Source organism: Lonchura striata, chromosome 4A (genome assembly GCF_050655825.1).
Source record: "Lonchura striata isolate lonStrDom1 chromosome 4A, ASM5065582v1, whole genome shotgun sequence".
In the NCBI taxonomy this organism is placed as follows: domain Eukaryota; kingdom Metazoa; phylum Chordata; class Aves; order Passeriformes; family Estrildidae; genus Lonchura; species Lonchura striata.
The window spans coordinates 10,182,724-10,195,674 of NC_140742.1; the positions used below are offsets into that span (position 1 = coordinate 10,182,724).

The 12,951-nt window shown below is 38.6% G+C and overlaps 1 protein-coding gene across 26 annotated transcripts in view; it reads right to left on the reverse strand.

The window, feature by feature from the left end:
• The window catches only part of TENM1 (teneurin transmembrane protein 1), a 793,032-nt gene that overhangs the window by 95,486 nt on the left and 684,595 nt on the right, over positions 1 to 12,951 (reverse strand). For 23 of the 26 annotated variants that reach the window (XM_085571039.1, XM_077786535.2, XM_085571036.1 and 20 more), the window contains 3 exons: positions 3,845 to 4,030; positions 2,801 to 2,824; positions 435 to 581 (listed from right to left, as the gene is read on the reverse strand). In XM_085571039.1, coding sequence (XP_085427165.1) covers positions 435 to 581; positions 2,801 to 2,824; positions 3,845 to 4,030 — 357 coding nt within the window. The remainder of the gene's footprint in view (positions 1 to 434; positions 582 to 2,800; positions 2,825 to 3,844; positions 4,031 to 12,951) is intronic. The other 3 variants (XM_085571045.1, XM_085571049.1, XM_077786545.2) reach the window with 2 other exon arrangements.

A 12,951-nucleotide genomic window follows, 5' to 3' on the forward strand; every position in this document is an offset into this window, starting at 1 on the left:
TTTATGTTGCAAATAAATTAATAATAATAGAAGACTAAGTGGATGTATTTTGACAGGCATGGAGGTTTTTTTCATATGGGTATATCTTGGCTGTTTTTTCTGAAAGACTGACAGAATTATGAGGAAGAGTAGAAAGGAGATACAGGAAATTACCCATTACACTTTTGTTTTGTTTTGCTTTTTATGAGAAAAAAAAACAAGTACTGGGATGGTAAATATGGCAACAGATACTTTCTGCCTTCAGTAGCATCCAGCACAAGGGTCTGTTCCCTCACTGTGCTACTTCAGATGAAGTTAGTGGAACAACTGTCTTGAGCAAACAGGCAAATATTGACATTTTGTGATATAAAGGAAAGTATACACCAAAACTATGGATTTAAATGGCAGTCAAGGATGTGACAGATAAACAGAGACACATGAATTATGTATCATACCTCCATCATTGTCCAGGTTATCTGCACACACCATTTCCATGACAACGTTACATCCTGAGCCACTCCAGCCCACTTGACAAACACAGTGCCACCCATTCTGATCAAGAGTGCACCTCCCATTTCCATAACAGAGACCTGGGCAACCATCTAAAATAGAAAGTGTGAAAACAAAGCCTTCATGAAGGGATATTTTCTCTTATTTTGCAGTTGCAATTATTCATTAACATTCCCACTAGCACTGCCTTCAAATGATCACAACTTGGGAGCCACTTACATTTCTGGTCAAATATGGAAAAATTCCCAACTCTCTCCTTCCCTTTGCTTGCCTAAAAGTAGTTTCTCAGTGAGGAATGAGGATTTTTTTTAGTGTTTAATATTTTGTGCACAGGAAAAAAAGTGAGTAAAGTCATGCTATAAAATTCTGAAGTCACATCCATCTCTTTCTCTATTGAAAAATAAACTGTAGTTCACTAACAATATCACATACACATATCAAAATTTATATCACTGATACACATGGAAAATATTGTCTAAATGACAAACTGGCATCTGTGGACATAATCCTACACATTGCAGGGAGTGGAAGTGACCTTTTTATTCTGTTCATAAATACTCATCTGACTGAGAAAAAGCCAATTTGATTTATGCTATAACACACTCTTTCCACAGAAGGCAATTGAGGGAGCACTGCCTTTCTGTTCCACTTTCTTCCTTTACAGCTGATTCTAACAGGACCAACACATGCCCTTTGGTGGTGCTGATTCTAGATCAAAACTGGACCAAGGACTGTAGCATCCTCTTGATCATAGACTTGCAAGCTCTGAATCAATAGTAATTTGGACATTCACATCTAGATTTCCTGCCTGTAAGAGTGAGAGAAGAATGGTCTCTTGAATGTGTACACTCATGTCCATCTGCTTGCCTAGTGCAGTGCCAGCTCAGACATTTGTCAGATTCTCACCATGCCACACATGGAGCCAGAGGACAATGGATAAAGCTTGGCAGTAAGTTTGACAGAGTGAGTGGCATCCCTTCTAAGCTGGCTCCTTTCTTTTTGCCAGCATAGACGTGCAGGGTCTGGAAGCCCCTGTGCACCTGATACTGATCATCAACACACAGGTGTTATCAGAGAGAGGGTTTTTTTGAGGAGGAAGGAATCAGTGCCTGACAGCCCCAAGATGCTCCAAATTGAGTTTGGAGGAGCCAGTCAGAGAGTCTGGTCTGTCAGGTTGTGATTCACAGCCCCACATATAGCACATTTCCTGGTAACTTTATATGAGACACATGTAAAGTCCTTCTCAACCTTGGCACAGTTTATAAATCACATCTGCAAACAGCGGGATCAGAGTCTGACTCCTCAGAAAAACTGGAGATGGGTGGCACCATTTTCTCACACTGAGTTATGGAAGATGCTACTCCAAAACAACATGAATTTGGCAACCACCAGAGATACAATAAAAGCCTCTTTCAGGGAGTTGGGGGAAAGGGCAGGATGTGAGAGCTCTTTTGGGTAATGTGGAAAGTTTTTCCACTTTCAATCACTGTCCTGCTGAGTTAATTAATTTCTTGTACATGGTTGTATTTTCCTACTATGTATGGTTACCCTCTAAGTCTAAAAATGCAATAAAATGAATGCTTATGTGCTTTTATTATTATCTAATTCCAAAGAAATAAAATAAGAATCGAAAAATAAGCACTGAGATGTTCTGAACTAATAGTTAGTTTGGTTATTTCAGTGAGCAGAGTTTTTGGAAGGGGCTGTGCACCACTGCTCTCCCTGTCACCCTGGGGAAGGCTCTGGCACAGACCTGTGCTGGGGCACACGAGTCAAATGAACAGCACCAGACACAAAGCAACATCAAATGGAACTCTTGTATCAAATGATTTGAAGAGAACTAGATCACATCTGGCACAGACAGCTTTAGAAAACAAGACTAGTGCTCTACCAAAATAAACTTATTTCAAGCATAAGTGACAAAAGAATACTTTTTTTTACTTCTCATGGGAGACAGTATCAACACAGGCTTTTTAGCAAGTTCGCAGCTCTGGCATTACTTTGGATGGTATACAAGAGCAAAAAATGGATTTGCTTAATGCAGCACATCAGATGGCCCTGTAAAACATGCTTACATTGGAAGAACTTTGCAAATGAGTTGAGCACATTACTTATTAAAAACTGCAATTTCTGCTGTAAATCTCTGTGTGTGCATATATATCTATATATATCTCCATAACCAAATGTGTCATCTATTCTGAGAACGTAGCAGTACAGAAGCTCAAACAAAATAAGTAACAGAAAACACTCAATTCCCAATACTTTTGTATATTTTCATTATTTTTTTGGAATGCTGATATGAAAAACTTACCTTGAACAGCATCTAAGTAGTGAGCTTAAAAAAGAAAAGAACAAAACTGAGATGGATCAAACTTCTGTACCAAATGAAAATACATTTGCTTATGGCTTGACACCTGGGGGTTAGATATAAAATGTCTCCCTCTTCCTGCAGGCAGATCTATTCCTGCTGCTGTGACCAGAGCACTGTTTGTGATCGTTCTCCATTTGATGACAAGCGTGCAGGGACCACACCTGACACTGTTAAATATTTTGGTCCTTCTCTGGATTTGCCCTAGACAATCTTCAGAAAAGTAGGCTGCTCCTCCATCACAAATCTAATTCTTGATTTAGCAAATCCGATTTAGTGAATTCTAGAGCCAGGGAATGAATTATCTTAAAATGCTCCAGATAAAGATAACACATTCTAGATTTTTTTAAATAAATAAATGTGAGACTTTACACTGCTCCTCTCTGAATATTAGACAATAATCTCACTTTGGGGTGTTTTAGGGAGAAACACTCTTAGGCTTTGTAAAAAAGTTTTGAATTTCATTAAAAATATAACATTTACATTTTTATAGTAGACTAATGACTTCTAAAAAGATCTGAAAGCTTTACCTTATTAGGAATATTGTTAGCAGTCAGCTCTAGGAAAAACACCATTAGCAATAAGTAAAATATGTAAATCCTCAGACAGAAAGGCAAGAGATTTAATGCAAGAATTACATAAGATAAATAATAGCTTTGTCTCACACCTTCTACTTTTTAAACATTTTTTCTTTCCTGACTACAAAATTCACATATGAACACATCCCAAAAATATGTTAGGACTGAGCTATCTTTCCTTTCTGTTTTTTTTTTTTTTTAATAATTAATTAATCTGTTACTTCCTCTACAGAGAAAGCTGTGCCATGTTGCTATTCTGTGGGACAGAGTGCAGAGGAACCTTTTTTACACCTGCCTGGATTCTGAGTTCTGTTTTTCCAAATAGATTTCAATCAGAATGATGCTAATCTGTGTAGGACTGGATTAAGATTTTATGTATTTCATTTCTTGAGGTACAAAAGCCCCTTACCAATGGTGCAGTGGTCCCCTTCCCATCCTGGGCTGCACTCACACTTCCCATCCTTGCACTGCCCGTGCTCGGCACAGTGGGAGTGGCAGGTCCGTTCTTCACAGGTGGGTCCCACCCAGCCCTCCTCACACTGGCATATCCCTCTGGAGCAGACACCGTGGCTGCCACAGTCCAGGGTACACAGCTCTGCACAGAAAAAACAAAAGTACATCGCATGGAACAGCACTTTCATACTGCAAATAGACTTTGCATCAAGACAAATTCACTTCTGTATGAATATCACTCATCAGCTGGATCAAACATGGGATTTTAGCAATCATTACAGACCTTACACACTCTGTTCACCTCCTTCTTTAGCAGTTGTCAGATAATTTATTTTTTTGGGGTGGGGACTGTAAATGATGGCTTTGCAGAGGGTAAAGTAATTAAATTAAAATGTTTTTAGTGATGACAAAAAGGCCTTCACTTGCAGTACAGAGAGCTACTAGAAAGGGAAATGAGGCAAGCACCTCACTCTGACAGCAGCATGCAACATTACATGACCTATAGGTCATTCAGATCCCCCTAGCTCTAAAATGACTTTCAAGAATTCAGACTTTTTTTATCTTCCTGACCTTCATGAGTCAACTGAGTCTCCTTCATTGCCCTCACAAGAATTTCTCTACCTGGACACTGTAGAACAGCCCTGATTGTGAAGTGGTATGAAAGTCCTGAATTGTTTCAATACATCACCATATGCTAATTGCAATTCTACTTCTATGTATACTAAAGCTGTTCTGTGAAAAGAATGGTTTCCTTAGAGAAAGGTTCCATGTACTTTGAATTTATTTAGAATACTCATTGCAAAGACACAGAGTTTGCTTGTTATCCTGCAATTAACCTGCTACAGAAATGTCTCCTCCTTCTTCCTCTCGGAAAGCAGCTGATAGCACGTAAAGTATAAGCCAAACACTCATGTCTGCTCTGATTTCAAATGTCAGAGCTACATATTTAGTTGTGGCAGGATTTTTCCCTTGACAGATTTTAAACAATGATCATTTAGATCTTGGAACTATTGTATATAAACATCCTTAAAAGCATTTGTAGTGACAAATGCTGTCACTTATATACCAAGAAGAGTTTTTAAAGTTTAAATTGAAATCTTATCTTCCAATCATTTTAACACAAAGGAAAAAGCAGCACAGAACTGGAACAGCACAGTGACATCAAAGACATGCTGGGCTCTGTCTTGAGTGAGAGCTCAGTTGTTATTTTTGTTAATAGCCAGGGTGACAGCACAGTGCACAATCAAAGGATGGGTGAGTGACAAACTGCAAGAGCATTGTCCAACTCAAATTCAGAAGCAGGAGGCATGGTAAAGAACATCACACAAAATTCAGTAAAAGCAACTGCAAAGTACTGTCCTTAGGAAGTCAAAATCAACTATATAAAACATAATCATATTTAATATTCGGGCAGGGAGCTGTGTTATACTGGAGTACAAGATAAAAATAATTATCTGATGATATGATTCTATGATATTCTTGAAAAGAAGTATGTAAGAAAAAAAGAGACTGCTCTGCTATATTCAAATGAAAAACTGTGCTGAGTCTGGGCATTATACCTTAGAAAGTCTTGTTTGCTGCCTGCTGATCATATATTCAACTACTGCTTCATGCCTTGGACTGCCTGCCTGCAGGTACTGGAAAGATTTTCTTCCCCCTTGCTGCATAATTTGTCTCATCTCTTTTGTTTTGTTACTTGGTTGTTCCTTGGAAACCTGGGAGGTCACTTGAAGGACCATGGGAAGACTTGCTTTCTTATTCCATTGGTACTGAAGATGTCCAAATACTTGTTCCTATGTTTAGGAAGTAAATTGATCCCACCAGATCACTCCCAAGCAGAGTAGAAGAGGATCACTGGTTTTATTTGAACCTATTGTTCCAGTTTGGGCATCGGCCTACTCCTAAAATTAAATCTAGCAAATACTTTAAGAATTTAGGCTGATAGAGGGATGTGTTTCATCTCCCCTTATCTCCCTCTAGTTCGTTATAATTATTGCTTTTGATATTTTACTTCAAGTGGCAAAGATTGTTAAGAGGATATTAAAAAATATTGTGTAGTTTACAATATACTGAGGTAAGTGGAACTGATGGTCTTTTTGACCTTCTGGATTGACATTCTACTACACAGATTTTTGCAGCTTTGGGACAGAAATACAGAAATGGCAATGGCTGAAGTGGGGAAACAAAGCAATACATAGAACTTCTGACCCTGTCAGCAGTGCTAGCAGCTCCTGCCACTTCTCTGCCTGTAAACAGATCCAAGAACCAGCTGTGGAAAGCCTTGAACACATTCCCACACATGGAATGCATGGCTGCACCCCATGTCTGTCTACCCTGCACAATCTAATCACAACAACCTCATGTTCCAAACAAACAAAAGAAATAACAGCACAGAGCTGAAGGCAATGTAGGCACATTCCTACCACAGGAACAGATCTTGCACACATTTCCCTTTTAAAACCAAAAAATTAAAAAGACCTTAAAGTATTAGAAAGTTTTCCACTGTTTTACCTACACATTGAATAAAACGTTTAAACACAATTTAAGGTCCTATTCTAGATACTAGATTACCTATCTTATTAAAAAATATCCTAGGTCAGTAGATACAGTCTTCACTCATAAGGCTTTTTTTTGTTCTATATTACAACACAAGATCATACTTGAAATTAACTTACCTAGTTCTTGCATTTCCTTGCATTTAGAAATGCATTTCTTAAATTGAATTTTTCCCCAAAATATTAAGTCTAAATGTTCTTTAATGAAAACTAAACCAAATTTTGTAAGCACCAGCTGTAACAAAATGAGGTTTCTTAGTTTGGACCAGACACTTTCCTCAGCTACCCTAGCTGACCTGCAGTTCAACCAATTCACACTTTGTCGTCACTGAGGCAACCTAGATATTTACATTCTTTTTGGTGATTTCATAAGCCATCAGAAGTGCTGTTTACCATGATAATGTATTCTACTGCCAAGCAAATCCAAGATTCTCCACAGACTTCTCATGCAAAGCAAGGGAAATCAAGCCTAATGTCATCCTATTAATGCTGTGGTAAAACATGCAGCTTTAATCCACAGCTAATTCAAACAACTAAGATCAAAAAAAAAGGATTATCAGTTCAGGTTAGGTTGTCCTGCTTTTAAATGCAAAACTATTTCTTAACAACTCCTGCAGATAAACAAGCCCAGAAACCTTTGTGTAGCAGTGAGACACATTAGCATTTGTGTTTGTCATTGAGGGTTTCTGCCAGAGACTGGACAAAACGAGATACTGCAGTGAGTGCTCAGGGACTGACTGCAATGGGAAACTATACAGTAACTTTAACTAGGTAAATAGTTTCAAATAAAGCTGGTGTGGCAAAAATTCACACAGAAGTGAAGTTGGACAGCAAGTCAGACATGATGCAACTGTCCAGTTCACTGGAGCATCTTCTTCCTTCCAAAGCAGTTGGTCCTACAGGACATAGAAGCACCACAAAATGCAGCAGAGCCAGCTCAGTGGGGAAGGGCTTTGAGCTGTGGGTCATTGCAAGCAGCTGAGACAGCCAAAAATGTCTTCTCTGATTGAAACAGCTATTCCACTCCTCCTCCTCATCTCCATCCATCTCATGGCTCTGTGATCCCTGCCTTACACTTAGCATGGGAAACTGGTGAGATGGTTCAGATCATGGAAGTGCCAGATAATTATTCAGTTTGTTTTCCTGGGTTAATATCTGACAGCTAGCTGAGCTAAATCAGCCCAAGGAGAGATCAAAGCAGCAATACAGGCAGGACAAGCAAAGAGATGCAAATCCCAGCCTGGACAGAGACTGTCCTGCTGAGGAGCCACAAGCTGTGCCATCATCTGACTGCAAAGGACAAGAGCAAAGAGAGGACTTCTGTAAGGTAACAAGGGAGGCAGGTGACAAGAGGTACAGTCTGGATTAGTTGACTCAGGGATATTACATCACAAGCCTTTACTTGTGCTGTTCCATTAATTGCCATTCATTCTTACCATGTACAGTGCCACGCTCACAATACCTTAGCTCCTTGACCACGTTGGTTTTTAGGCTTACATAAACCCAGCTCTTCCCTGCCCCTCCTCTGTGTCATGCTTTAGTGGGACACAGACCTGCCTGCCTGAGCTCTGGGCAGACCTTGTGCAGCAAGCTGGGCTGCAGGCTGGTCTGTGGCTGACACCCACTCCTCAGCACATGGGAATTTTCAGGGCTCCCAGGACACCGAGTCACCCAAATTCACAGTAATTCATGGTCCCGTGTCAGTTTTTCTACCTGTGCACTTTGAAATCCAAACAAGGTTCTCTAAATGTAGACCTGGAAAGTTAATTTTGTTTTTGAAAAAAGCCCAGCCATGCAGAGTCACTGTGAGCATTGTTCTGGCAGAGTGCCGGGGACTGGCCTCAGCTGACCCCAGCAGCTTCCCTCAGACTTTCATCAAATACAGTTTGCATCAAATCTAAAATTCGGAGTCCTTAGACTCACACCAATTAATGTTCAATTCAGTCTAGAATTTTTACGGACATCCTTAATTCTGAATGCTCATTAATTTCTTGGAAAAAAGGCAAATGTAAGCTGTGAACCATTATTTGTACATATTCTTGAGAAGGAGACAAATAGTTGATCATTCCTGAGCTAATCTAAAAAGCATTAAAAATTCACTCTACACTCTTCATTTTAATTACCTAAGTCAACAATGAGTTCTTTCAAATGTGTTTTATAATAACTTCCTACTTATGTGTTATGAAAAGGGAAATTAAAGCTAAATATTTTATAATTTGTAATGATAGGGAAGATTTTAATGTTAATTCAACATGTGTCAGAAATAACTCCTAGAAAATCATGTTAAGAATACAAAACTATATGTAAACAAAAGTGGCCAAATACTATGAAACACTCATTATACTTTTGTTCAGTGGTGAGTCTTGTTCTACAGATAGTCAAAACTTTCAAAATTATATTAATAATTTTGCTATCCATTTTTTAATAAGTAGTTTTCCATAAAGATTAGAAATTAATCTACCCTGACTTTCACCCAATAAGCTTAACTGCTAGAGGCAGCAAAAAAATCACCTATCTAGACCTAATAAAGAAGTTTTTTCAATTTAAATATACATTACATTTAATAAGTTTGCATGATAATTTCAACATGTTCCTGAGCTTTTTAAATTACCTTCCTGCTGTGTCCTGGAGACAACACTGTTCTGGCTTTTATTTTCAGCAACTGACTTTATTAATATAATTTTTTACACTAAAAGGAAGTTCAAAAATGTAGTTTAAGGAGTTTCAAAAGCATTTGAGCTTTTTTTTTAAAACCTTTTGGAAATTTGTTCTTCTTAAAGAAGGTTATCTAGGAGTGCACAGCATGCAGACATCAAGTTGTACATATCTGTACTAGAAGAGATGTTATTTTTACGGTACAGCTTATCCTATTTTCCCAATTTACACAAATTTCTTTGGCAATCTGGATGTTAATTGCATCTGCTCTTAGCTTTCCCATCAGTGTCACAGAACATTAGTTAGGTGTGTAATTTTTTACATTCTTAGTCAGCCACAGCTATGCCAATAAACCATCCCTGGAAGTGTTCAAGGCCAGGCTGGATGGGGCTTGGAGCATCCTGGTCTTGCAGGTGATGATGCCCTTGCCCATGGCAGGGGAGCTGGAATTGGATCCTTTTGGAATTAAGATTGGAATTAAGATCCTTTCTAACCCAAACCATTCTGTGACCTATGATCAAGCAAGGGACAGCTTTTTTAGGAGCAACACAGCAGTACTAAATGGGTTATACCAATGTCCAGTGGAACTGGCTCTTCAAGCTTGAGATGAAAATCAAAGGGATTTGCAAATGTCCTCAAAACATTGATGCTAAAGTCCTGCTCTGTCAGTTGCCAGGTTTTCTGAATGTGTTCTCTTTGGAAAACTGAAATCAAGTTCCTGTGTGGAGTGGCAGCAATGGTGCAATGCCCATCTCTTCCCTGTCCTCCACACCAGTGAGGAACACGTGATGGAAACTTGCCACAGAACTTAATGTGAAATTTAGTACCATCGGAAATAAATCAATATGATAGATTATTCCCAAATGAATGATCTATTTTAACATAAATTTATAAAGAATAGGGCTGCAAAAGACTTCACAGCATCATCTATTATCGTTTCAAATGAAATCATACCTGGCATCCCTGAAAAGCTCCCAGCAACAGAGAACACTATGACAGGCAATTCATACCACTATCAGACCATCTTCACAAACAAATATTCTCTCAATCTGAGTTTCTCTTGCTGCAACATTCCTTATTCTTCTCTTCATGCACTGCATGCTAATCTCTGACACTGAAATATATTAAAGGTCACCTCACATTACCACAACAATGTGCTACAGTAGTGTGAATAAATTCAAAGCAACTCTTCCTGCAAAATTATCGCATTGAATTTATTATCATATATCTCTCCAAAATAATTTTCACAGTCATTTCCAAAGATTCTGTCCTTGCCCAAAGTGGCACGTGGTGGTCCATCCCAACAAAAGACTCAAAGAGTGAGAATCATCTCACCTGACCTGAAACATTTGTCTGAAATACTTTTCTATTACAGTCTGTTATCAGAATAGAATGCTTAAATTTATTCCGCTATTGATATTTATCCTTTCTGACACTGTCACGAAGCAAGACTGTAACATGCATATAAAACTATGTTAAGCCAAAGAAGAATTATTTGGCAAAAAATCTTAACGAGAAAAGAAGTCCAACTCTAAATTGCATCTGCCCTCATTTCTGACTCTGAATGTTAGAGAGGTTCAAAACATACTCCAACTATTTACAGTTTTCCATGAATTACACGAACATGGATGTGCCTTAGCCCCCTCAAATACCCTTTTTTTCTTGCATCTTCTTGATGTCTTCCAGTACTTAAGTTCATATTAAGTATCCCCTTTCCTACATGATTTCATGAGTGATAACCTGTTTCTATTTTCTCTTCAGTACGTCACTGGGTTTTGTTATGAAATGAATTAGGGACCAGAAAATAAGCTTTTATGTGGTCTCACTAGCATTAAAAAAAAAAAAAAACAAAAACAACCAAAACAGCACAGCAGAAACCTGAGTAAAGGACTGGCCCAGGCACTCTTGTTTTGCTCAGTATTATCTCAGGAGCTGTTCTACCAGGAGGCAAAGAAGCATTTCAGGAGGTTGGGTCTTCCTCAGAGAAACAAGAGTTGCAGAAAAGAACTACTGAATAGTCAGTAATTCATAAAATAAATGGGAGGGATCTAAACTTCACACAGCCCTGACTATTAATCGGGGCAAGTCAGATACAATAATTGCGTAACTATCAACTATATCTACCAAAGGCAAAACTTCCCCAAAACTTCTTCATTCCCCGAACATGACTTCATTTTAAACCTTCCTACTGTAAATTCTATGTAGAAAACCTTTCTGATGTCTTGCCTTGCAGTTACCTAACTACCTTTCTTATCTTCTTACCACAGGCCACAACACATAAAATAAACCCACTGGAGCTAAAATGCCTCATTGTTACTCACAATGTTTCACTATCCATAAAGTGGTGGTTTTAATTGCTTTCTGGAAATAATCCTACCATCATCTCATTGAACTTATTCTTGATGCATTAGGTCCTCTATAAATAACTCTTATGGCCTCCAGTAGGAAGGCTGCCATTAGCACTACTGTGTACCACAAAATATATGAATGCAATTGCATTTAAAAAGCCCTGTAAGGTAGTTTCTGATAATGCTACATCTATTTACAAGTATTTTTTCGAAACTGGAAGCCTCAATTTGCTTGAAAATTTATTTGTGTAGAAAAGTAATCAGTGGACAGACAGAAAGGTCTAGAGGGCAAATACAACAGAGGCTGGGGAAATGACAGAGCAACTTTTTCCCCTTCTGAGATCTTTTATCACACTTTTTTTCCACCCAGCTTTATTTTTCATCTGATGAAGATTTTCTTCCTGATCCAAATCCAATTTTTATATATATAAAACCTCACTCTATATCGATTTCACTGGGGTTCAAAATAGTATTTTTACAGTAGAAAAATTTAATCAATACAGCCTGAAGAAGCTGGACTGGTAATGGTAAACATACTAACAGATATTTCATTTCAGGCAGCAAGAGCACTGAAAATTGATACCACTCAGGATTCCTCATTTGGCACTGGGAACATCTCTGTTCACCCAGTCAGAGCACTGGTGTAAAGGAGAATACAACTATGCTGGGCTTGCCACACAAGAGATTTCAGCTGCAGAACTTGTCTCTTTTTTAGAGGTGATACAGGTTGGCAGGTTGGATGAGGCCAGTGTGGGCAACGTTTAAAATAAATGAGCAGAAGTGTAACAATAGCAAGGAAGATTAGACTGACACAAGGGCAAGGAAAAGCACAAAGAAATCTGACCAGGACATTTTTAAAATATTGTTGCCCAAGTAAATGTGGAGTTTCCTCGTCAAATTTGGTCCTGTTTTATAATTTGTCTTCACTGTTTCATTTTAAGTTGTACTTGTAGCAAAGCATTGAGATGTCAGTCATCACTGGAGACTTATACCATGACTAATGAGCTCTGAAATCCTCTGCAACACCCCAAGAACCACAAGTGGCAGTGCTGTGCAATGTCTACCTTGTTGGATATTTTGTTTGATCAGCAGACTGCTATGAAAGCAGTCCAGAACAATCTATCATGAGCTGAAATGAATGAAATGAAAGCAATGCCTTTGTGCTCACTCACAGAGGGGAAATGCAATTCACAGTTCCTTGGACTGAAAAGCCAGTTGTGCAGGAAAAATGGGGAAACCTTTTGAGCAAGTGACAGACCACAAGAATCTAGGAAGGCATGAGGCCTGTGATAACGATGAGGAGCATGGAGAACAACCATGGCTTTGTGGGGAATAGGGAAATAGGTAAAGAGATGGCTCAGTAGGTTCATACAATATAGCTGTCTCATAGCTACAGCCTGAACTAATACTGCATCAAAAGAAAACAAAGATTTTGAGACACCTATTTTCAGCAAAAGTTCACCAGATTGTGTGAGGGGATCAGGATATGTCTATATAAGCACTAA